The sequence below is a fragment of the Mustelus asterias genome, chromosome 31, assembly GCF_964213995.1.
Source record: "Mustelus asterias chromosome 31, sMusAst1.hap1.1, whole genome shotgun sequence".
In the NCBI taxonomy this organism is placed as follows: Eukaryota; Metazoa; Chordata; class Chondrichthyes; order Carcharhiniformes; family Triakidae; genus Mustelus; species Mustelus asterias.
Window position 1 is genome coordinate 5690531 of NC_135831.1, and position 26785 is coordinate 5717315.

Sequence of the window (26785 nt, forward strand, 5' to 3'; positions counted from 1 at the left end):
TAGAAACAAGCTACAGCTTTAAATAAGTTTAACTTTGTGGGGGCGATCTTACCAAAAATATTCTATGTGCCGAATGAGCGTGAAAATGGAAGAGAATCACGCCCATTTTTTGGTGAGCTTTCAGACACAATCTTATGCCATTTAGTACAAAGAACAGTGTGATTCACGCCAGTAGGGGGAGTAAACAGAGTTTGTTCTTGCCATAAAGCTGGCTGGTTACTGTTAGAGGGCGCCATTGCACATGTGCCGATCTCTCAGTTTTCTGTGTAAAGTGTACATAGAAAACTGAAGATCTGTCAGTCTCCCCAGTCCCTTGAATATCGTACGCCCACCTCCCCCAACCCACCCCCAGACATAACCCCCCTACTTACCACTGCCCCTGATCACTGGCCTCCCCACCCTATTGCTGGCCACCCTGGCCAATTGCTGGCCACCCCGCCCATTGCTGGCTTCCCTAGCCAATCACCTCCCCAATACCCCCCCTCCCCCCAGTCAATCACCGAATAAAGAGTGCACAACCTCCCTTTAAATCCCACCCCTTGGCACTACCCAGTGTCAGTAGGCAGTGCCAGGGTGCCTATCTTTTTTCTGCGCATGCGCATTTGAAGGCTCCGATTGGAGCTGCAGGGTTTCAGGCGCGTTAAGCCCCACCCACAAGCTTGTACGCACATTTCGGAATCGTTGATATTTTTGCAGGCAGAGTGCATATGGGGGCACCTCAGAATGGATCTGAAACACTCCCAATTTGAAGTCTGCCCAGCACTGAGAATCAAAATGGTAAATAGGGCCCATAGATAAACAGTCTTAGGACCGTCAATTAACTTTAAACAACAGAGTAAAACATTTATTAAAAATGAAAAGATTGTAACACAATAATCTTTCACTCCACCTACATTTTCACTGAGGTACAGATTTTTAAGGATAACACAAGCTACAAAGTATATCTTATACAATACTGTTCTCATAAGCATGTAGTGAATGCAAACAAACAGGCCAGCTGTGGTCAGACACACCACAGTCTGAAATCAAGCGGCAGATGGTTTTACTGGATTCTGACTTCCAACCAAGTATTTCCAAATTCACTCTCAAAGAAACATGTCTTTGAATCTTTTCCCAAACAACAGTTTCTCTCAGATGCCGTCATCAAGGATCCACTTCCAGGGTTTCAATCGCTCTTTTAAGTATTCTCCTGCATTCAAGCTTCCACACTGTGGGCCTGATTTTACCAAAACTTCGCGCCCGTTTTCGGGGGCGAAATCGGGGTAAAGTTGGGCGTCGGGCCTTTAACGTGATCTGCACCCGATTCCGAGCAGATCGGGCCTTTACTGACACCCGATTCGGGCGCGGGTCCGGCGCGCACCCGAATCGGGCAGCGCGACGATTTAAATGCATTTGCATGCATTTAACTCAACTGAATGAACCGCGCGCCCAACTCTACCGCCAAATCCCACTTTACTGACTTCTGGCCCGATCCGCGTCCGCCATCTTTCCCGCTCTCTCGCACCTGCAGGAAAGAGTAATCTGTGGCTGGCAGTGTACCAGTGGTGGTGCCAGGAGGGATCGGCCGCAGACAGGCAGCGGAACCCCCACAACTAGAGGATGATCGGTCACACCCCCTCTCCTCCCCCCGCCAGGGGATGATCAGTCACACCCCCTCCCCTCCCACCCCCTCCAAGACAGCCATATCTAGAAAGCCATATGAACGGAGTGGGAATGGAGGGATACAAAAGAAAGGTCTAGTTTGGACCAGGGAGCGGCGCGGGCTTGGAGGGCCGAAGGGCCTGTTCCTGTGCTGTATTGTTCTTTGTTCTCCAGAGGATGAGACGTCACACCCCTCCCCTCCCACCCCCCCCTACCCCCCGCAGAGGATGAGACATCACATCCCCTCTCCTCCCCCCCCCGGGGATGATCTGTCACACCCCCTCCCCTCCCACCCCCCCTGCCAACCCAGGGGATGATCGGTCACACCCCCTCCCCTCCCCCCAGAGGATGAGACGTCACACCCCCTCCCCTCCCACCCCCCCCAGGGAATGATCAGTCACAGCGCCCCCCCCCCCCTCCCCCCCTCCCCGGCCAGAGGATGATCGTCAGAGAGCCGCTCTCTCCGCTTTCTGCTTTTTTTTTCTTCCGCGCCTGGACGCGCTGCTTCAGATTTTTTTCGAACTGTGCATGCGCAGTTCAGAGCTCCGATCAGTCAGCCAACGCTAAGCCCCGCCCACCGCGCGGATCGGGCCGGAGCCGGCAAAACGCGTATGGGCGCGCTGGAAAGAGGATTCCGGGCACGGATCTATTTGACGCCCAGATCCGGCACTTAGACTCAAAATGGTAAAATTCCCCCCTATGTCTCAGGTACTCAGCCATGCCAATGGAACATTGCTGTTTTCCAGACTGTATTAAAATGGCACCAAACTTTTGATTTATCTCTGATGTCTGGTATGCACTTCAAATCTGGTTATTGTAGCTATCTCTTTAAATGAAAGCATTTTCTCTGCTATTTATTTTAACTTCACCCAGCAGGACTCTGTTCTACTTCCTGTTTTTATTCCTTTAACTTAACTGTCTTCCTGAGACATTTTTTTGGCCCAACCTCTCTTTTCTGGATTTTCTTGTGTTCTTTTGGGAAGTCACTTTTTGCAGCTTCTTGGTCCTTTTCAGCTGCTTCTGGATTCAGCTGAAAACTAAACTCAAATGTTCTTTTGAACCAAAGGTGGCCTCTGATTGCAAAGCCACAGCTGAGTCTTTCTTTAACCCTATTTACTTTCAAGCCACAAATTCCTTAATTACAGACGCCTTTGTTTAATATGAGATATTTGAATCATCGATAGTCACAGGTGAGGTGCCTGAAGATTGGAGAGTGGCAAATGTTGTGCCTTTGCTTAAAAAGGGCTGCAGGGAAAAGCCTGGGAGCTACAGGCCGGTGAGCCTCACATCTGTGGTGGGTAAGTTGTTGGAAGGAATCTATCCAAGGCTGCTCAGGGAGACGAGGGATGAAATCGCTGGGCCTCTGACACAAATCTTTGTTTCGTCACTGGACACAGGTGAGGTCCAGAGGATTGGAGGATAGCTAATGTGGTCCCGTTATTTAAGAAGGGTAGGAAGGATAACCCGGGTAATTATAGGCCGGTGAGCTTGACGTCCGTGGTAGGGAAGTTGTTGGAGAGGATTCTTAGAGATAGGATGTATGCGCATTTAAAAAGGGATAAACTCATTAAAGATAGTCAGCATGGTTTTGTGAGAGGGAGGTCATGCCTCACTAACCTGGTGGAGTTTTTTGAAGAAGTGACTAGAATGGTTGCCGAGGGAAGGGCCGTGGATGTCGTCTATATGGACTTTAGTAAAGCGTTTGACAAAGTACCTCATGGTAGGTTGGTGCAAAAGGTTGGATTTCATGCGGTAAAAGGCGAGGTGGCTAGATGGGTGGAGAACTGGCTTGGTCACAGAAGACAGAGTGTGGTAGTGGAAGGGTCTTTTTCCGGCTGGATGCCTGTGACTAGTGGTGTTCCTCAAGGCTCTGTATTGGAACCTCTGCTGCTTGTGATTTATATGAACGATTTGGAAGAAGGTGTAACTAGGGCGATCAGTATGTTTGCGGACGACACGAAATTGGCTGGACTTGCAGATAGTGAGGAACATTGTCAGAGGCTACAGATGGATATAGATAGGCTGGAAATTTGGGCAAAGAAATGGCAGATCGAGTTCAGTCCTGATAAATGCGAAGTGATGCATTTTGGTAGAGCTAATGTAGGGGGGAGCTATATGATAAATGGCAGAACCATAAAGGGTGTAGATACGCAGAGGGACCTGGGTGTGCAAGTCCACAGACCCTTGAAGGTGACGTCACAGGTGGAGAAGGTGGTGAAGAAGGCATATGGCATGCTTGCCTTTATAGGATGGGGCATAGAGTATAAAAGTTGGGGTCTGATGTTACAGTTGTATAGAACGTTGGTTCGGCCGCATTTGGAATACTGTGCCCAGTTCTGGTCGCCACACTACCAGAAGGACGTGGAGGCTTTAGAGAGAGTGCAGAGAAGGTTTACCAGGATGTTGCCTGGTATGGGGGGCTTAGTTATGAGGAGAGATTGGGTAAACTGGGGTTGTTCTCACTGGGAAGACGGAGGATGAGGGGAGACCTAATAGAGGTGTATAAGATTATGAAAGGCATAGATAGGGTGAACGGTGGGAAGCTTTTTCCCAGGTCGGTGGTGACGTTCACGAGGGGTCATAGGTTCAAGGTGAGGGGGGGAAGTTGAACACGGATATCAGAAGGACGTATTTTACACAGAGGGTGGTGGGGGTCTGGAATGCGCTGCCGGGCAAGGTGGTGGAGGCGGGCACACTGGGAACGTTTAAGACTTATCTACATAGCCGCATGAAGGGAGTGCGAATGGAGGGATACAAAAGAATGGTCTAGTTTAGACCAGAGAGCGGCGCGGGCTTGGAGGGCCGTAGGGCCTGTTCCTGTGCTGTATTGTTCTTTGTTCTTTTCTTTGTATTTTGAGAGACAGGATCTACAGGCATTTAGAGATGCAAGGACTGATTAGGGACAGTCAGCATGGCTTTGTGAGTGGAAAATCATGTCTCACAAATTTAATTGAGTTTTTTGAAGGGGTAACCAAGAAGGTAGATGAGGGCAGTGCAGTTGATGTTGTCTACATGGACTTTAGCAAGGCCTTTGACAAGGTACAGCATGGTAGGTTGTTGCATAAGGTTAAATCTCACGGGATCCAGGGTGAGGTATCTAAATGGATACAAAATTGGCTTCTTGACAGAAACCAGAGGGTGGTTGTAGAGGGTTGTTTTTCAAACTGGAGGTCTGTGACCAGCGGTGTGCCTCAGGGATCAGTGCTGGGTCCACTGTTATTTGTCATTTATATTAATGATTTGGATGAGAATATAGGAGGCATGGTTAGTAAGTTTGCAGATGACACCAAGATTGGTGGCATAGTGGACAGTGAAGCAAGTTATCTCCAATTGCAACGGGATCTTGATCAATTGGGCCAATGGGCTGACGAATGGCAGATGGAGTTTAATTTAAACAAATGCGAGGTGATATGTTTTGGTTGATTGAACCAGGGCAGGATTTACTCAGTTAATGGTAGGGCGTTGGGGAGAGTTACAGAACAAAGAGATCTCGGGGTACATGTTTATAGCTTCTTGAAAGTGGAGTCACAGGTGGACAGAGTGGTGAAGGCGGCATTCGGCATGCTTGGTTTCATCGGTCGGAACATTGAATACAGGAGTTGGAATGTCTTGTTGAAGTTGTACAAGACATTGGTAAGGCCACACTTGGAATACTGTGTGCAATTCTGGTCACCCTATTATAGAAAGGATATTATTAAACTAGAAAGAGTGCAGAAAAGATTTACTAGGATGCTACCGGGACTTGATGGATTGAGTTATAAGGAGAGGCTGGATAGACTGGGACTTTTTTCCCTGGAGCATAGGAGGCTGAGGGGTGATCTTATAGAGGTCTATAAAATAATGAGGGGCACAGATCAGCTAGATAGTCAATATCTTTTCCCAAAGGTAAGGGAGTCTAAAACTAGAGGGCATACGTTTAAGATGAAAGGGGAGAGATACAAAAGTGTCCAGAGGGGCAATTATTTTCACACAGAGGGTGTGAGTGTCTGGAACAAGCTGCCAGAGGCAGTAGTAGAGGCGGGTACAAATTTGTCTTTTAAAAAGCATTTAGATAGTTACATGGGTACGATGGGTATAGAGGGATATGGGCCAAATGCGGTCAATTGGGATTAGCCTAGGGATTTTAAAAAAGAAAGGGCGGCATGGACAAGTTGGGCCGAAGGGCCTGTTTCCATGCTGGAAACCTCTATGACTCTATGAAGCTAACTAAAGATTCAACCCTTTCTTACAGAGAAACACAGGGGATAATCTGACCGGATCGTCATGCTGGTCAATAGGTGTGGCAAGCCGTTAAGATTACGAGAGAGCCACCCAATTTCTCACCTCTTGCGATCTTACCGGCCGTGAACTGCTGGCATGAGGCCTATTTAGATATTTAAATCTATTTTTAAATATCATTAATGAGTCCCGGACAGAATTGTCCAGGCTTACTTGCCTTAATGGTCTCACCGGTGAAGATCCTCATCGACGAGGATCATGTAAGGTTCCCCACTGACAGGGACCTGTCGTGGTGGCATCACCAGTGGGACCGGAGACATTGAAGCCCATTGAATGGGGGAGCAGTGCCAGGCTGCTCTCCCTGCCCCTGACCAGGGGATCAAAAATTGATACCCCTGGCCCCCACAGATATTGCCCCACCCCCACAACATTACTGACCCCCTTATCCCCCCACACCCCCGCCACCCAGCAGATCAAGGCCACCCCCCCTTCTCCCTACTGATCTCAAGCAGAATGGCAAAGGATTCCCCTTCTCCCCAACCGATCTTAAACAGAGTGCCAGTGGATCCCCATCCCCCCCATTGATCTTAGGCAGCGGAACCCCCTTTCCCCATCACTGATCTCAGGCAGAGTGGCAGTGGACCCCTCTTCCTCCCCACCGATCGTAGACAGAGAGATCTCCCTCCCCCTCTACCGACCTTAGGCAGAGTGATCGCCACCCCCCCCCCCCCCTGCCCCCTCCCCCTCATCCCGGACCCTCCTGCACAAGGCCCCCATCTCCTACTGACTCCAATGGCAATATGACACCTCCCTCTCTCTCCCCTGGGCCCAACCATAGAGGCACTGATCTCCCCCTCCCCCAACATCAGCATACCCGCAAATGCTCACTTGCCTTCTCCTCAATAAGAACATAGGAACTAGAAGCAGGAGTAGGCCATCTGGCCCCTCGAGCCTGCTCCACTATTCAATAAGATCATGGCTGATCTTTTCGTGGACTCAGCTCCACTTACCCGCCCGCTCACCTTTAAAGAAACCTTTAATTCCTTTACTGTTCAAAACTTTATCTGTCCTTGCCTTAAAAACATTCAATGAGGTAGCCTCAACTGTTTCACTGGGCAGGGAATCCCACAGATCCACAAGGCTAACAAGCAAACTGCATGTAACTTGCTGGAATGCTCTACCAAACTGCCTGCAGCTGATCTGCCTGAGAATGAGGGACAGTTGCATAAAAACTCCAAAGATGGACAGGCAGGCAGGCTGTGCAGGAAAAAAATGAGCATACGACCATGATGCACATCAATTTAGACACGAGGCTCGAAGCTTCAGCAAATGAAGGCTTTTATTAACTAATAATGAAGCTATCAGAACTTTAGTACACTATCCCAGACTGAAGGGGTCCCGGCCAGAGCAGGGACTCTTATACCTCTCCCAGGAGGCGGAGCCCGACTGGGATGTGCCACAACAGTGACAAACACAGGTGTAACAACCCCACCCTAACCCAACAGCAACAGTAGTACAATCTAACAGTAACATATGTACATCCTTGTAGTACTGGCCAGCCCTGGCTCAGTACTATCCAGTGGGAATCAACGATGGTTCACCACATTCACCCCTCCTTTGAGAACAAAGGCCGGCGGGGTACAAAAACCAGAATAAAATGTCAGCAGTCTATAAGTTCAGACGGTCAGGGGGACCGCACCGTCGTTGTGACTTCCTCAATACCGGCGGTGACACCGGAGTAGGCACTTGCGGTGGCGTTCTCCCCAAAACGGCGTCCAGCTGTTCTTCCACGGACTCACAGGCCGGTTGACCCTGATGAGACGGTAGTGCAGGGGATCCTGACACGCCCTGCGGTGGCGACCATCTTCGGGGCTCAGGCAAGCTGTGCATTGGAGTAAAGTTGTTAAGCAATGGTCCCGATGCTGCCCGCGCCGTGTCCGGGGAAGAAATGAGAGATAATGGATTTGTTACTGGGGGTATGGGAGCGACAGGAGTTGCTACGTCCCCTGCAGGCGCCAGGTCCCGGATCGAGACCGTGTCCTCTCGCCCGTCAGGATATGCCACATAGGCATACTGAGGGTTGGCGTGGAGGAGGTGGACCTTTTCGACCAAGGGGTCGGACTTGCGGGCCCTTACATGTCGCCGCAGGAGGACGGGTCCTGGGTACGTCAACCAAGCTGGTAAAGATATCCCCGAGGAAGACTTCCGAGGGAATGAGAACATCCTCTCGTGGGGAGTAGCATTGGTTGCCGTACACAGGAGGGAGCGAATAGAGTGAAGCGCATCAGGGAGGACCTCCTGCCAACGGGAGACTGGAAGACCTTTGGATTTCAACGCCAGGAGGACAGCCTTCCAGACTGTAGCATTCTCTCTTTCCACCTGTCCATTACCCCTAGGGTTGTAACTCGTGGTCCTACTAGAGGCAATCCCGTATGAGAGCAGGAATTGCCTCAAGTCATCGCTCATGAACGACGAGCCCCTGTCACTATGGATATAGCTGGGGTACCCGAACAGGGTAAAAAGATCACGGAATGCCTTGATCACCGTGGCAGCGGATGTATCCGAACAGGGGACAACAAATGGGAACCGGGAGTACTCATCGATGATGTTTAGAAAGCACACGTTCCGATCTGTTGAGGGAAGGGGGCCCTTAAAATCAACACTCAGTCTCTCGAAGGGACGAGTGGCCTTGACCAAATGTGCCTGGTCAGGTCGGTAAAAGTGCGGTTTGCATTCCGCGCAAATCCAACAGCTCCTTGTCACCGACCTGACGTCCTCCACCGAGTAAGGCAGGTTGCGGGCTTTTACAAAGTGGTAGAGCCGAGTGACCCCAGGATGGCACAGATCATTATGGAGGGCGTTCAAACGATCCTCCTGAATACTAGCGCATGTTCCTCGCGAGAGGGCATCCGAGGGCTCATTGAGTTTCCCTGGACGATACATGATATCGTAGTTATAGGTGGAGAGTTCAATTCTCCACCGCAAGATCTTGTCATTCTTGATCTTGCCCCTCTGCGTGTTGTTAAACATGAACGCCACGGACCGCTGGTCCGTGATCAGGGTGAAACGTTTTCCCGCCAGGTAATGGCGCCAGTGTCTGACGGCCTCCACAATGGCCTGGGCCTCCTTTTCCACCGCTGAATGGCGAATTTCGGGGCCTTGGAGGGTGCGGGAAAAAAATGTGACGGGCCTGCCCGTCTGGTTAAGTGTGGCGGCCAGGGCGAAATCAGATGCATCGCTTTCCACCTGAAAGGGGATGGATTCGTCTACCGCGTGCATCGTGGCTTTCGCGATGTCATCTTTCAATTTCTTGAAGGCCAATTGGGCCTCTGGCGTGAGTGGAAAAGTCGTGGACTTAATAAGCAGACGGGCTTTGTCCGCGTAGTTGGGGACCCACTGCGCATAATAGGAGAAGAAGCCTAGGCATCTTCTCAGTGCTTTTGTGCTAGCAGGCAAGGGAAGTTCAGCAAGGGGGCGCATACGGTCTGGATCAGGGCCAATGACCCCGTTTTCCACCACGTATCCCAGGATGGCTAAACGGCGCGTACGGAACACACACTTCTCCCTGTTGTAGGTCAAGTTCAGGCGAGATGCAGTGCGTAAGAAGTTTTGGAGGTTTGTGTCATGGTCCTGCTGATCATGGCCGCAGATGGTGACATTATCCAGGTACGGGAAGGTAGCCCACAGCCTGTTCTGGTCCACCATTCGGTCCATAGCACGCTGGAAGACCGAGACCCCATTGGTGACACCAAAGGGAACCCTAAGAAAATGATACAAGCGACCATCCGCCTCAAAAGCCGTGTATTGTCGGTCCTCTGGGCGAATGGGGAGTTGGTGGTAGGCGGACTTGAGGTCTATGGTGGAGAACACCCAGTACTGCGCAATCTGATTGACCATATCAGATATGCGCGGGAGAGGATACGCATCCAGCTGCGTATATCGGTTAATGGTCTGACTGTAATCAATGACCATCCGAGGTTTGTTCCCGCTCTTGACCTCAACAACCTGTGCCCTCCACGGACTAACACTGGGCTGTATGATCCCTTCTTTGAGGAGTCGCTGAACCTCAGATCTGATGTAGATCCGATCCTCAGTGCTGTAACGCCTACTTTTAGTAGCGATGGGCTTGCAGCCTGGTACCAGATTCTGAAATAAAGAGGGTGTGGTGATCTTTAACGTAGAGAGATTGCAGGCAGGGCGCGTTGGGCAATTTGGAGACTGCAGCAGTTCTCCCACTGCCAGCGAAGGGAGTGGCCCACCGTACTGTAGGATCACACTCCTCAAGTGGACCATGAAGTTTAGTCCGAGAAGTATTGGCGCGCAAAGATACGGCAACACAAGGAGCTTGAAGCGCTCGTAAACTGTGCCTTGTACTTTCAAGGTTACCACGCAACTCTCTAGCACGGCAACAGACTGGGACCTTGATGCCATAGATATTGTCTGTTTGGCAGGTTGAATCTGGAGTCCACACCTCTTCACAGTGTCAGGGTGGATAAAGCTCTCAGTGCTCCCGCTGTCAAACAGACAATAAAGCACATGATTGTTTACCTGGATATCCATCATTGAACGATCGAGCCTATGAGGCTTAGCCTGGTCCAGGATGATCGACGCCACCGTTGGTTCATGAACGCCACTGCAGGCAGCTGAAGTCGATGCTGAGGACCCCTGCTGGTCGCTCGTGGTCATCGTCAACCAACATGGCCGCCCCCATGAATCGCATGTGGGTGAGGGCGCCAAACTCAGCGACCTCTGGTGGTCATACTCCTCCGACTCCGTTGACCATAATGGCGTCGTCCTGGACTCGCACGTGGACGAACCCCGCGACGACTTCGACGATGATGGTGATGATCCCAGCTCCGAAGAATCGCAGGCCGCACTGCCGTTCCTGGGTTTCGATCTGCACACCTTTGCATAAAGACCCTTTTTACCGCATGCGGTGCAGATTACCGCTTTAGCGGGACACTTTTGTCGGGTATGTTTTGCTCCTCCGCAGAAATAGCACCGCGGGCCGCATGGGGCTGCCGCCGTCGTCTGGCCCAAATGGGAGCATGCCATAACACAGCACTTCGAGCCCGAGGGGCGAGGAGGGATTTGCGACTGCTCCTGCCACGTTGTCTCCACGTGGTCCTCTGGATATAAGGCTAAGCTCTTTGAAGCCGACTCGAGCATTTCAGCTAATTCGATTGCCTGGGTAAGGTTGAGATTACCCTTTTCCAGCAGTTTGAGACGGATGTACGATGACCCGACCCCAGCCACAAACGCATCTCGGGCGAGTTCGTACATGCTCTGCTCAGCCGACACAGCTTTGCAGTCACAACCCCTGGCTAGCTGTAAGAGCTCATTGGCATAGTTCTCCATGGTTTCGCCCGACTGCCGAAGTCGTGTAGCGAGGAGGTAACGAGTGTGTATCTCGTTAGGTGGTTTTGTATAGCGCTTCTTTAGAAGCTCGAGGGCCCTAGGATAAGTGGTGGCCGCACGGATCGCGAGGTAGACTGTGTCACGTACCCTCGCATGGAGGACCCGGAGTCTGTCATCATCTGTAGTGACCGCTGCGGAGGCTGCTAGGTAATCTTCGAAACACTTCAGCCAGTGGTCGAAGGTGTTAGAAGCACCCACCGCACGTGGATCTAGCGTCAGACGTTCTGGCTTGAGAATTTGCTCCATACTCTCCTTTTTTTTTCTTCCGTCGAGAGTTTAATATTAGTTAATAAAATTGATGCACATCAATTTAGACACGAGGCTCGAAGCTTCAGCAAATGAAGGCTTTTATTAACTAATAATGAAGCTATCAGAACTTATGTACACTATCCCAGACTGAAGGGGTCCCGGCCAGAGCAGGGACTCTTATACCTCTCCCAGGAGGCGGAGCCCGACTGGGATGTGCCACAACAGTAACAAACACAGGTGTAACAACCCCACCCGAACCCAACAGCAACAGTAGTACAATCCAACAGTAACATATGTACCTCCTTGTAGTACTGGCCAGCCCTGGCTCAGTACTATCCAGTGGGAACCAACGTTGGTTCACCACAGACCAGCCCCCTGATTTACTGACGGTAACCTCGGGAGGCTGCTAGAGGTGGCAGAGGTGAGGCGGGGCACCCTCTTCCCCCCAGGAGGACGCAGACTCAGGGGGGCTGATGGCAATGCGGTCTGGGAGGCAGTTATCACCTCGGTTAGCGCCGTGGCGCTGGTCCCCAGAGCAGGGAAGCAGTGTCGCAAGAAGGTCAATGACCTCATCCGGGAAGCAAGAGTGACTGCTTAACCCCATCTTGCATCTTCCCCCAAATCGCCCCCAGATCCTACTATCCCCAGCACCCTGCATGTTTCCAGCCCCTGACCCCCAAGCACCTCCTTCCTATATCCCCCCCCCCCCCCCCCCCCCCACAAAAGTAGCACTGCGCTTGCCCTCTAAGGACCACCACCTGATACCTCTGGAGGAGTCACGCCATCATTTCTTTCATGGCTCCTTCTGTCTCCACATGAGAAGACCGACCATAATACCAGAGAGAGGGTGGTGAGCCAGATCTCCGGATCCTCACCCCCTTTGAAGAGCGGATGCTGGAGCTGTCCAGGGAAGAGGAGATGCGGACTGTCAGCGACAGCATTGTCAGGCTGGAGTCAAGAAGTGAGCACCTATCAATCCTCCACTCAAATTGAGGCAACTTCTAGGGGACATGGGTTTTGGGTGCGAGGGGCAAGGTTTAAAGGAGATGTACAAGGCATGTTTATTTACACAGAGAGGGTGGCGGGCGCCTGGAACTCGGAGGTTGCGGAGGCAGATACGAGAGAGAGCTTTAAGGGGCGTCTTTACAGCTATGTGAATGGGATGGGAATAGAGTCATATGGTCCCCGGAAGGGTAAGGGGTTACAATTCAGATGGGCAGCCTGGTCGCTGCAGGCTTGGTGGGTCGAAGGGCCTGTTCCTGTGATGTAATCTTCTTTGTGCTTTGTTCTATGTTTAATGGAGAAATGTGAATCATGTGTTTTGCATCCTGGATTCTTCTCCCTCCATTGCACTTAACCTTGTGTCCTGTGTTGCAGGGACAGATCCAGACTCCCCGGGTCCATCTGGCATCGTGGCCCCCACTGCGGCTCCTGCTCATCCTGCCCCAGACAGCTCAGACGAGTCATCAGAGGATACGGGTGAAGGGATCTCTGAGGGTGGCACCATTTTGGCATCAGCTCCCACCTCTCAGCTCACCATCCCAGATACTGACACGGTGGGTCCAGCTAGTGGTGAGGCTTCAGGGTCACTCTCTGGTGAACACGAGCTGATGTACAACGGGTGGAGGAGGGAAGGTCTGAGGCCTTTGGCATGCGGAGGTCTGCTGGAGGCGAGGACTCAGCTGGCCCCAGGCTACATGCTGGGCCTCTGAGATCACTTCTCCCTCAGCTGCTGGAGATGCAGCAACAGAGCCAGGGAATGCAGGAGGGGCTGACAGCCACACTGGACCAACTGCGAGGCTGTTGGGAGGAGTCCCAACCTTTCAGTCAGACCAGCTATTGCCCGTCATGCGTGGTTCCCAGGCCAACACTGGTAGGGTGGCATCCGCTGTGGAAAGTCTGGGGCAGGAAATCCTCACCATGGGTGGCAGGCTCCAAGCGATGGCGGAGTCACAGCAGGCCACAGCAGAGTCCCAGAGGGCCGTGACCGAGTCACAGTGGGCCACAGCGGAGTCTCAGAGGGTCGTGACCGAGTCACAGTGGGCCACAGTTGAGGGACTGAACAGGATTCTCGAGGTTCTGCAGCCCGTGGCTGAGAGGCGCGAGAGCTTGCAGGAGACCTAGTGGGACAGCACTGAGACACAGCAGCCCTTGAGTACGTGGAGTCGCAGAGGGTCACGGCTGAGGGCCTGCAGAGCATGGCCCAGTCTCAGAGGGCACTTGCTGTGACCATTGACAGGTGGCCCCAGACTCAAATGGCCATTGCAGAGGGCTCGATTACCATGGGGAGGAAGCAGGTGGTGCTCCAGGATTGGCAGGGCCAGGTGACGCCGGAGTTTCTGGAGCTCACTGCAGAAGCACCGCCGTCCCATGGAGTGACCCAGGGAAGTTTAACAACACCAGGTTAAAGTCCAACAGGTTTATTTGGTAGCAAAAGCCACACAAGCTTTCGAGGCTCTGAGCCCCTTCCAACGCCGGCATCTCCATATCGTGACCCAGGGACCCAAGGGAGGAGAAAGGGCTCGAGCCCATGCTGGGGTTTTCCAGCCAGGAGACTGTGGCTACCTTCTGACTCCCCCCCTTCCTGACACCAGGGCATCTCAGGGGCATGGAAACGTCCCAGACACCTGGAAGCCGGCCAGGGCCCTCAAGCTCCAGGGCCTCCAGAGGACGCCCGCCACGCACATCACAAGCAACGGGGTGAGGTAGGCAGCTGGCCCCCTCCACCTCCGATGTACATTCTGGGGAAACACTGACATAGTGATGTGGTGGTAGGCCACATAAGGTTAGGAAGTTGTAGTTGCACTAAGGTGGCATGGATGAAGGGCTGCAGATAGATCTTTAAGCACCTTGACGTTTTCCGTTCACACGTTTTTATGTTCGAACTTATTAAACACCTTTATTGTCATCATTAAATTTTTTTCACCTGTGACTAATTTGTCTCAGATATGTCTTGAACAGAAATCCTCTTCCATTGACGATTGTTGGGGGGATGCTTCATGTTGATGTCAGTTGGGGAGGCCCCTCAATGCTGTGTCACTGAGAAAATGAAGCCATTTATTCCCCAGAACCCACGAGCGCTTCCCTCCACTCCCCCACCCCACCCGCCCCAGGGTCCTATATGGAGGTTTCAGATCCCTTACCCACTACACAGATGTGGGCCCAGGTGCCAGCGTGCATGCAGAGCTCAGGTAGGAGTCAGATTAGTTTGCACCAGGGCATCATTATAATGGTGCTTCGCGAGTCATCATTACCCTCCTGCCAAAGAAACTCACTAACACAGCGTACCCAGGCCCACCACTCTGGTCCCGAGCGACAGAACCACCTGGTGATCAGGGCCCCACTAGCGGCCACCGCATGCCTCATTCGAGCTGCTCGTCCTCCAGCGCCTGGGTGGTGTTGCCCAGCGTACTCCTCCTCTTCTTCCTCCTCCTCTTTCTCTTCCTCCCCCCCGTCCTCCTCCCTAACGACGCCCGGCTGGTTGGCCCCCACGTCCTCCTCCTCCTCCTCCTCCAATAGGTCATCTCTCTGGTGTGTCAGCACCACAATGTGGGAAGAGACCAGAGAGCTGTATTGTAGGACCCCGCCAGAGCTGTCCAGACACCGGAATCGCATTTTGAGGGGCCCTATGCACCTCCCCACTCGCGCGTGGGTGGCTACATGGGTCTCATTAGAGCAGGTCTCCACCTCAGTCACAGGCTCCGCACAGGCATCATCAGCCATGTCTGAAGCGGGTAACCCATATCACCCATGAGCCACCTCCACAGTCTGGGGCTCCTCCTCAAATGCCTCCGGTATGTCAGAGCTCCTGAGAATGAAGCTGTCATGCAGGCTACCAGGGTGTCTTGCGCAGACGTGCATAATGTTCATATTGTGGTCACACACCAGTTGGACATTCAGGGAATGGAACCCCTCTCTGTTGACAAATCTTCGTGGATTCTCTAGCGGGGCCTTGAAGGCGATGTGGGTGCGGTCGATGGCCCCCTGTAGATTAGGCATCCCCATCATGGTCGCGAACCCTGCAGCCTGGGCTTCCTGATGGGCCTGGTCCAGGTTAAATTTGACATACTGCCCAGCCCAGGCATACAGGGCTTCAGTGACTTGCTTGACACAGGTGTGCGCGCTGACTGGGAAATGCCACATACATATCCGCAAGCGGTCTGGGAGGAGCCAGTTGCATAAATGTTCAAAGTGGCCGTCAATTTGACGGCCACCGAGTGTGGGTGCCCCCCCCCCACCCCCCGCCCCGAGGTGTCAGGTCCTGCGACAGGTGGCACAGGTGTTGCTCTGTCTCCTTTCGGAGGCAGAGACATCGGTGACACGCGGTGTCTGACGTCTGTTCAAAAGACACTCGTGCACGGAATGGCCGGGTTCTCTCCTTCTCCTGCCTACCCCCTGGGCAAATGGCGGCCATCTCCTGCCTCTGGTGGTCGTCTCCCTCTACTCCTGCAAGTGGTAAGGTCTGGACCTCCTTGTGCCCACAATTCTTCCTCCTGCTCCTACTCCTCAACTCCAGCAGCAACCAAAAGAACAGCAAAATCAATTGGCTGCATCACAAAAGCCATCTTGTCACTTTGGGATGGGCGGGGTGGGGGGGAGGGCGGGGGGTTAGTTGGAGATGGAGAGGAACACATGTAGAGGTTAAGGAAGGCTGCTTGCCCCTCGCTCAGCAAGAGTCACTGTCCATAACTGCCCATTCCCCCACCAACATGCTCCCTAGAATCACAGCTCCTTGAAAAGGCTTTAGCAGTGCAATTTTCAAGGGCTTTGTGCACATCCTTCAGCTGGCAGAGTGCTGAGTGCACTAGGACCCAGCAGCATCCACAAGACTCGAGGTCAGTGCTGAGACCCAAATCCGTGCTGCAAATCGGACATGGGACACTCTACTGAGCAACAGTACCCCCCCCCCCCCCGCCCCCCACAAATTCGCAGAGCCCACCACCGACCTGAAAAACAAAATGGCCGCAATGAAATGTAAGCAGCAGAGAGCTGTCGGATGCTAGGCATTTACCTCCTCAGTAATCCTCACTGATGGAGTGCCCGGGTCGGACATTTATGGAGCATGTCTGTTTCGTGCCGATTCTGGATGAGCGAACGCTGTGGTAAAGGGAGAAGTGCCTGTAAAGCCGTGTGTGCAGCCCATTAAGTCAATTGAAATGCATGCAAATGCATTTAAATGGCCATTGTGACCATTTCAGGCGCAGTCCTGATTGCAACCATTTTTGGACCTTGGTAAAGGGGGAATCGGCGCGAAGGCGGGCGCGGATCGCGCTACTCGTCTCACGCCCGACTTTACCAAGTCTTCACGTCCGAAAATGGGCGCAACTCGATGGTAAAATTGGGCCCTAAGTCTCTAAACAAGAAAATAAAAGTTCTGTCTATTGAGCTGTCCAGTAGTAACATTAGCTGAGATTAAGGAACAAAGAACAAAGAAAATTACAGCACAGGAGCAGGCCCTTCGGCCCTCCAAGCCTGCACCGACCATGCTGCCCAATTGAACTAAAACCCCCTACCCTTCCGGGGACCATAATCCTTCTATTAAAGAATATCCCTCTATTAAAGATTGTTACACAGTGCAGGTGTGGTGATAAATGGTATATCTCATGAGACAATGGTTTGTGTCTTGGTGTGAACATCACCTAATGTAGCTATGGAGCCTCACACTGGCATGGCAGCCGCTGCACCCTTTGCTGCAGATGAAGACTGAATTGAGAGTGTGCAGGCCTCACTGGACTCTGCTTTCTCACTCTGCTTTCTCTCAGCAGGTTCAACACCGATTCCATACAGTAAAGCATCCTCTACATGAAACATGAACATGTACAGCACAGTTTAGATAGAAAATATAGAAAATACAATGAGTTTAAAGACACTTGGGGCTTCAAACTTGACTCCTACCTTCTATTGAATTGGTGCAAGTTATAATTGTCAGGTTCTTCACAATTTTTTCAACCGCGTCAGTGAGTTTCTCTGGAGAAAATTCTGCTGAATTGGTCCTGTTGATGATTATCTCATGATCAACAATGAGGCTGCCATTCCTAGGGAATCAAAAATGAATTCACTTTAAATCAAGAACATTTTTGCTGTTAACTGTCAAAAATTATTGCTTTTGTTGTTTAAGGATTGGCTAGGATGAGGCTGTGGTTCATCATCGATGTTACCATAAGACCCTTGATGTCAAGGAAGCTGCAATCTGAGGTTAATATCTCCCTCATCAGCTTCCCCTCAGGACTGCATGTGAACATCAGCCTTGATTTGGAGCTGAATCCCACTTGAGCACAATTTTGAGACAATAGTTTAACTCAATGTACCAAATTAACAGGGTTCAGCCAGACAACAATCAGTCAGCTTCAGTCTACAATAGTTCCTTGTGAATTATGTGTTGATGTTTCTGTGACTCTTGATCAGGCAAGAGTTTGTTTTCTAAATGTATCTGTTCTCAGGGTATGGTCAATGCTACCAGTATTCTTGGACTCTCTGGTGATTGGTTTTACGCAGACCCCTCCCAACTAGAGGTCTAGAAGGTAGGGATGTGTTCGGCACAACTTGTGGGCCGAAGGGCCTGTTTGTGCTGTAGTTTTTCTATGTTTCTATGTTTCTAGCTATAATTGAGCCAATGTTTCAAGTCTGGATGTTGGCTCTATTCTCTCTCTAAGGCTATAAGACCTGCTGAGATTTTCCAGCATTTTCTGTTTTTGTTTCAGATTTGGTTATTTTAAAGGACATTAGGGGCACATGATGTGGGATCAGAGTTGTAAGACCTTTAGTGAAACCCTGAAGGAAGACTCAACATTTAGGCTTAGAATAATCTTGGCTCTATGATTAGCACTCTCTTTTTTGCGTCAGAAGATTGAAGCACGAGTGCAGAGACTTCAGCACAAAATCTTGATTGACACTTCTAGTGAGTGAGCACTGCTGTGTCAGAGGTATCCCTCAGATGAGGTGTTTTATCATGTGCCTGTTGAAGGGGAAGTGCTACCTGAAAAGCAGGGAATGCCTCCACTATGTGCTGTCCAATAGTTATCCCTAAACCAAAGGCTTTGTTGGTGAGACAATGCTGTGTGCACATTGACTGCAGGGCTTGCTTATGTCATAAGAGTTAAGATACTTCAAAAGTGAGATAAAGTGCTTTAAGTCATCCCGAGAAAGTGAAAGATGCAAGATAATGAGGCCCTTTCCTTCCTTTTCCTGAGACCAGTTACGACAATGTACAGTTGGTGATAAGGAGTTTTTTGACGCAGCCCAGTGAACTACAAACTGTTGTTACCTTATGCTTGTTATCCTCAATTCTTTGTATCCTTTTATATCACGATAAATGGTGTTCATCTTGAAAAGAGTGAAAAAAGGCAAAAGATTGTAAATGTTCCTGTTTGAATCTACATTGAATAGCATTAAAAGGAGAAAGTCAAGGCAATGTTTGGCTTTCACAATTGGTCAGAGGAATTAGTGCTTTCCCTCCCTGGAAAAAAAAAATCCACATCTATCCCTCCACTGCCTCTCCCTTTCTTCGTGGTGTAAGGGTTTCTGGGGGAACCACAATGGGAAAATCCCATCTGTTCCCATTTCACCCAGATGATATGGATAGTTTGGGGACAGGAGTTATGCCAAAGTTCTGGAGGAAGGCAAACCTGAGATCAAAGTCCAGGAAAGGGACAAGTCATAGAAGTTTCCTTTGATTGAAATCATAGAATCATAGAAACCCTACAGTGCAGAAGGAGGCCATTCGGCCCATCGAGTCTGCACCGACCACAATCCCACCCAGGCCCTACCCCCACATATTTTACCCACGAATCCCTCTAACCTACGCATCCCAGGACTCTAAGGGGCAATTTTTTAAACCTGGCCAATCAACCTAACCCGCACATCTTTGGACTGTGGGAGGAAACCGGAGCACTCGGAGGAAACCCACGCAGACACGAGGAGAATGTGCAAACTCCACACAGACAGTGACCCGAGCCGGGAATCGAACCCGGGACCCTGGAGCTGTGAAGCAACAGTGCTAACCACTGTGCTACCGTGAATAAATTAGTTGTGAACACCTTGGATTTGGACTTAACTTTTATTAACTAATATTCTTTATAAGAAACCCATGTATGGGTAATGGGATTGGGTTGGACCTGGTATCTAAAAAGGCAGAGTTGCCATAGTCCTAGGTGACCATAGGCTGCTCTCCCCTTTTGAGGGGCAGAGCAGACTGGTGGGGTTTTAACTTGAAGATCACCACACCTCAGGTGAGGGGCAAGGTTGAGAAGGCGAGGCCTTCATGAATAACCTCAGCCAGTATGAGGATTCAACCCGCGCTGTTGGATTCACTGTGCATCTTGAACCAGCTGCCCAGCCAACTGAGTTAACCAACCCCCCCATGATGTATCTATAGATATTTTGAAGCCACATAAGAAATTTTAGTTCAAATTAATGTCTATGACATTAAAAGAAACAACTGCATTAGTGAATGGATAGTTTGAAGGTAAGTATTATTTTGAACAGGAGGGCACTTCTATTCATAAAAATTATTTATATCTAAGCGCAAGGAGTAATACTAGAATATAATAATAGCCAATTAGCAAACTGAGAAAGTGAATGAAAGGCTGAGATAAGTTAGTGGATAGATGGATAGTTGGCAACTGTCATTTAATGCATATATCCTGTTGACAGAGAAAAGTCAAGGGAAGTATATGTTAAATTATAATTGGGGTGGCATGGTGGCACAGTGGTTAGCACTGCTGCCTCACAGTGCCAGGGACCCGGGTTCGATTCCCAGCTGGGGTCACTGTGTGAAGTTTGCACATTCTCCCCATGATGGAATGCATCCCAGGGTGCTAAAAGAGAAGGTGGGGGAAATAGCAAATGCACTAGTGGTAATTTACCAAAATTCGCTGGACTCTGAGGTGGTTCCCGCAGATTGGAAAACAGCAAATGTGACGCCACTGTTTAAAAAAGGAGGTGGACAAAAGGCAGGTAACTATAGGCCGGTTAGCTTAACTTCTGTAGCAGGGAAAATGCTTGAATCTATCATCAAGGAAGAAATAGCGAGACATCTGGATATAAATTGTCCCATTGGTAAGACGCAGCATGGGTTCATAAAGGGCAGGTCATGTTTGACTAATTTGGTGGAATTCTCTGAGAACATTACATGTGCAGTGGACAATGGGGAACTTGTGGATGTGGTGTATCTGGATTTCCAGAAGGCATTTGACAAGGTGCCGCACCAAAGACTGCTACATAAGATAAAGGGGCAGTGTTACGGGTGATGTATTAGCATGGATAGAGGATTGGTTAACTAACAGAAAGCAAAGAGTGGGGGTAAATGGGTGTTTTTCTGGTTGGCGACCAGTGACTAGTGGTGTACCTCAGGGATCAGTGTTGGGACTGCAATTGTTCACGGTTTACATAGATGATTTGGAGTTGGGGACCAAGTGTAGTGTGTCAAAATTGGCAGATGACACTAAGATGGGTGGAAGAGCAAAGTGTGCAGAGGACGCTGAAAGTCTGCAAAGGGATATAGATAGTCTAAGTGAGTGGACGAGGGTCTGGCAGATGGAGAACAATGTTGGTAAATGTGAGGCCATCCATTTTGGTAGGAATAACAGCAAAATGGACTATTATTTAAATGGTAAAAAATTGCAACATGCTGCTGTGCAGAGGGACCTGGGTGTCCTTGTGCAGGAATCTCAAGGAGTTGGTTTGCAGGTGCAGCAGGTAATTAAGAAGGCAAATGGAATTTTGTCCTTCATTGCTAGAGTGACGGAGTTTAAAAACAGCGAGGTTATGTTGCAGCTGTATAAGGTGCTGGTGAGGCCACACCTGGAGTACTGTGTACAGTTTTGGTCTCCTTACTTGAGAAAGGATATACTGGCACTGGAGAGGGTGCAGAGGAGATTCACTAGGTTGATTCCGGAGTTGAGAGGGTTGGCTTATGAGGAGAGACTGAGTAGACTGGGTCTATACTCATTGGAATTCAGAAGAATGAGGGGAGATCTTATAGAAACATATAAGATTATGAAGGGAATAGATAAGATAGAAGCAGGGAAGTTGTTTCCACTGGCGGGTGAAACTAGAACTAGGGGGCATAGCCTCAAAATAAAGGGAAGCAGATTTAGGCCTGAGTTGAGGAGGAACTTTTTCACACAAAGGGTTGTGAATCTGTGGAATTCCCTGCCCTGTGAAGCAGTTGAGGCTACCTCATTGAATGTTTTTAAGGCAAGGCTAGATGCATTTTTGAACAGTAAAGGAATTAATGGTTATGGTGAGCGGGCGGGTAAGTGGAGCTGAGTCCACGAAAAGATCAGCCATGATCTTATTGAATGGCGGAGCAGGCTCGAGGGGTCAGGTGGCCTACTCCTGCTTCTAGTTTTTTTGTTCTTTTGTTCTTCTGTGTCTGTGTGGGTTTCCTCCGGATGCTCCTGTTTCCTCCCACAGTCCAAAGATGTGTGGGTTAGGTGGATTGGCCATGCTAAGTTGCCCCTTAGTGTCAGGGGGACTAATTGAGTAAATGCATAGGGTTATGGCGATAGGGCCTGGGTGGGATTGTGGTCGGTGCAGACTCAATGGGCCAAATGGCCTCCTTCTGCACTGTAGGATTCTATTATTCTATAAGGTCTTTAGTGGACTTGGAGAATTTAGACAGTAAAAGTTGTTTTAAAAAAAAGTCAAAGGGGCAATGCATGCGAAGCAAGAAAGTAATTTTGAATTGATACAAGATCGCAGTTGGAATATAAGACCTAAAACATAGGAACAAAAGTAGGCCATTCGCCCCATTGAGTCCACACCATTCAATGAGATCATGTCTGATCTGATATGATAATCCTCAGCTCCATTATCCCCTTAAACCTTAATCTCCTTCTCTTACTGATTAAAAATCTATCTACCTCAGCTTTGAACATACTTAATGACCCAGCTTCTACAGCCTTTTGCCATCCGCCGAGGGAAGAAATTCTGCCTTGTCTCTCATTAAATGGGTGATCGTTTACTCTGAGATTATGCCCTCTGGTCCTAGACTGTTCCACAGGGGAAACAAACTCTCAACATCTAACATATCAGGCCCGCTGAGAATCTATATGTCTCAATAAGATCGCCTCTTGTTCTTCTAAACTCCAGTCAGTACAGGCGCAACCTATTCAAACTCTTCTCAGAAGAAAATTCCTCCATACCTGGGATTAAGCTAGTGAACCTTCTCTGGACTGCCTCCAATGCCAGCATATCTAACCAGAATGTTGTTTTGGATACTGATGAGGGGGAAGGTCCATCAGGGAACAGCAACAGCAGTGGCCAGAGCGAAGGCTAGCCTTGCTGCACAAAGTGGGGGTACAAAGTGCAGCAAAGCAATAGTGGTCAAGGATTCAACAGTCGGGGCATAGATAGGCACTTCTGAGGCTACTAAAGGGACTCCAGGATGGTAGTTTGCCTCCCAGGTGCCAGGGTCCTGGATGTCTCTGAGCGGGTACAAAGCATCCTAAAACGGAGGGAAATCAAACAGATGTCATTGTCCACATTGGCACGAATGACATAGGTAGAAAGAATAGCGAGGTCCTGCAGCGGCAATTTAGAGTGTTGGGTAGAAGATTAAAAAACAGGACCGCTAGGGTAGTAATCTCAGCTGCTCGTGAGGCTAGGAACAGGGAGATACTGCAGCTGAACATGTGGTTAACAAACTGGTGCAGGAGGGAGGGCTTTAGATTTTTGGATCATTGGGATGTCTTCCAGGGAAAGTGGTGCCTGTACAAGAAGGATAGGTTATACGTGAACTGCAGGGGCACCGATATCCTGGCTGGGTGGTTTGCTAGTATGGTTTGGGTGGGCTTAAACTAATATGGCAGGGGGGGGGTGGGAATCAGAACAGTAGATTAACAAATGTAGGGACTGGAGATGAGCATGGGACCAAGGCCAGGCTGGCTAAGAGGAAGAACAGTCTGGGGAGGTTGAACTCAGTGGGCCTGGAGGTCTGGGCATCTGTTTCAATGCAAGGAGTATAACAGGTAAAACAGATGAACTTAGAGCCTTGATTCATGCGCGGAACTTGGATGTGGTTGCGGCAACAGAGAATTGGTTAAAAAAGGGACAGGACCGGTAGCTAAATGTTCCGGGATATAAGACAGAGGGGAAGGTAAAAGAGGTGGGGGAGTTGCAATACTGGTTAGGGAACATATTACAGCTGTACAGAGGGAGGACATCTTGGAAGAGTAATGTAACGAGACATTGTGTGCAGAACTCAGAAATGAAGAGGGCAGTCACTATGATGGGGGTGTACTACAGGTCTCCCAACAGCCCATGGGAAGTTGAACAATGGATATGTAAGCAGTTTCTGGACAGATGTAGAAATATTACTGTTGTTGTCGTGGGAGACTTTAATTTTCCTCACGTGGACTGGAAGTCCCTTAGAGCTATGTGTCCGGATGGTGAGGAATTTGTTAAGTGTCTCGAGGAAGGTTTTTTGGAACAATATATGGATAGTCCGACCAGAGAGAGGGCTATACTGGACCTAGTACTCGGGAATGAGCCCGGCCAGGTCATCAAAGTTGCAGTGGGAGAATATGTAGCAAACAGTGACCACAATTCCGTAAGCTTTTGGATACTCATGGAAAAGGATGAGTGTTGTCCGAGGGTTAAGGTGCTAAATTGGGGGAAGGCTAACTACAACTGGATTAGGCAGGATTTGGAGGCTGTTGTTTGGGAGAGGCTGTTTGAGGGTAAATCCATATTTGGGATGTGGAATCTTTTACGGAGTGCAGGGCAGGCATGTGCCTGTGAAAAGGAAGGACAGGAAAGGCAGGATTCAGGAACCGTGCCAGGGAAATTGTGAGTCTTGTCAAAAAGAAAAAAGATGCATAGCCAGGTCTAGGCAACTAAAACAAATGAAGCATTTGAAGAATGCAGGGAAAGTAGAAAAGATCTCAAACAGAGAGTAAGGAGGGCAAGAAGGGGTCATGAAATGTCCTTGGCAGACAGGAATAAGGAGAATCCCAAGGCATTTTATACAGATATTAGGAACAAGAAGGTAGCTGGAGGAAGAGTTGGTCCACTCAAGGACAAAGGAGGAAAATTATGTGTAGAATTAAAGAAAGTGGATGAGAGCCTCAATGAGTACTTTGCATCACTATTCACAAAGGAGAGGGACACGTTGATTGGTGGTCTCAGAGGGGTATGTAAACCCTTTAGAACAAATCATTACGAGGGAGGAAGTATTAGATACACTATAAAGCATTATGGTAGAAAAATCCCCGGAGCCAGGCGACACCTATCCCAGATTACTGGGGGAGACACGAGATGAAATTTCTGGGCCTCTAACAAAAATCTTTGTTTCCTTGTTCGCCACAGGTAAGGTCCCAGAGGATTGGAGGGTAGCCAATATTGTCCCGTTATTTAAGAAGGGTAGCAAGGATAACCCGGATAATTATAGGCCAGTGAGCTTGACGTCAGCGATAGTGAAGTTGTTGGAAAAGATTCTTAGAGAAAGGATCTATACACACATTCGGAACTGAATGGTCTTGTTAATGACAGACAGCGTGGTTTTGTACGAGGGAGGTCATGTCTCATTAATTTAATTGAGTTTTTTTTGAGGAGGTGACAAAAATGATTGATGAGGGAAGAGCTGTGGATGTTGTCTACATGGACTTTAGTAAAGCATTTGACAAGATCCCTCACACAAGATCAGGGGTGAACTAGCTAGATGGATTCAGAACTGGCTTGGCTATAGAAGACAGACGGTAGCGGTGGAGGGGTGTTTTTTTGAATGGAGGTTTGAATCATAGAAACCCTACAGTGCAGAAGGAGGCCATTCGGCCCATCGAGTCTGCACCGACCACAATCCCACCCAGGCCCTACCCCCACATATTTACCCACTAATCCCTCTAACCTACGCATCCCAGGACTCTAAGGGGCAATTTTTAACCTGGCCAATCAACCTAACCCACACATCTTTGGACTGTGGGAGGAAACCGGAGCACACCCACGCAGACACGAGGAGAATGTGCAAACTCCACACAGACAGTGACCCGAGCCGGGAATCGAACCCGGGACCCTGGAGCTGTGAAGCAGCAGTGCTAACCACTGTGCTACCGTGCCGCCCCAGTTGTAACTAGTGGCGTTCTGCACGAATCAGTGCTGGGACCTCTGCAGTTTGTAATATATATAAATGACTTGGAAGAAAATGTAGCTGGTCTGATCAGCAAGTTTGTGGATGATACTAAGAATGCTGAAGTTGCGGATAGTGATGAAGATTGTCAGAAAATACAGCAGGATATATGTAAGGGACTGAGGAAAATTTGTGGGGAAGACATTTACCAGTGTTCTTTGTCCCTTGTGGGTTTCAGTGTCCTGTTTGCCGGGCGGGTGCTGTGAACAGGATGCTGTTGGCTGAGTGATGTGGGCTGGGCCAATGGGATTGTTCTGGGGGCGGGAGGAAAAAAAAGGCGCCAGGAAGTGAAGCAGTGCAGAGCTGAAGAGGCAGAGCTGAAGAGGCAGAGCTGGAGAGGCAGAGAGCTGGAGAGAGAGAGAGCTTTTTCCAGGCAGTGAGAATTCGGTTTGGAGGGAGAGGCAGCCAGGCGTTCCCCTGCCTGTTCTTTTCATTACCGACGAGGAGGACAGCCTTCAGCGCACCTGACCTACGTCACTGCACGGATAGCTCGTGGCACCTCTGCTTCCTGCGACATCATCTTCCACACGTGTGTCTCTCCTGGACTGTGTGTGGGTGTCGTGAGTAACTGGTGGGGACTATACAGTCCAACTGGAACAGTATCTACAAATGTGTTACTGAGGATGAGTTTCCCCATATGCGCACCAACGGAGGGCCCCCAATGGTTATAGATCAGAGCTCACCGTTTTGTGTCTGTTAATGATATGTGTTATTAAATTTATTTTTGATATTCCGATTACAGTACTGACATTTATGGGTAAACAGGGAATTAGCCAAATCAACATCAACCGCTAGGAATTCGGGATCCTGTTGATTGAATATTTAAATAGTAGCCCCATATAGTGGTCAGCAGGGAGTTACATATAGATAGGCTGGAAAATTGGGAGGGGAAATGGCAGATAGGGCGGCACGGTAGCACAGTGGTTAGCACTGCTGCTTCACAGCTCCAGAGTCCCGGGTTCGATTCCCGGCTTGGGTCACTGTCTGTGTGGAGTTTGCACATTCTCCTCGTGTCTGCGTGGGTTTACTCCGGGTGCTCCGGTTTCCTCCCACAGTCCAAAGATGTGCAGGTTAGGTTGATTGGCCAGGTTAAAAATTGCCCCTTAGAGTCCTGGGATGTGTAGGTTAAAG

The 26785-nt window shown here is 49.8% G+C and overlaps 1 protein-coding gene across 1 annotated transcript in view; it reads right to left on the reverse strand.

Moving 5' to 3' along the window:
• LOC144481731 (mucin-17-like) overlaps positions 1 to 26785 on the reverse strand; it is a 73301-nt gene that overhangs the window by 22570 nt on the left and 23946 nt on the right. Inside the window, exons 5-6 of the mRNA XM_078200878.1 lie at positions 18791 to 18849; positions 17422 to 17561 (exon numbers count right to left, since the gene is read on the reverse strand). Of these exons, the coding sequence (XP_078057004.1) occupies positions 17422 to 17561; positions 18791 to 18849 (199 nt within the window). The remainder of the gene's footprint in view (positions 1 to 17421; positions 17562 to 18790; positions 18850 to 26785) is intronic.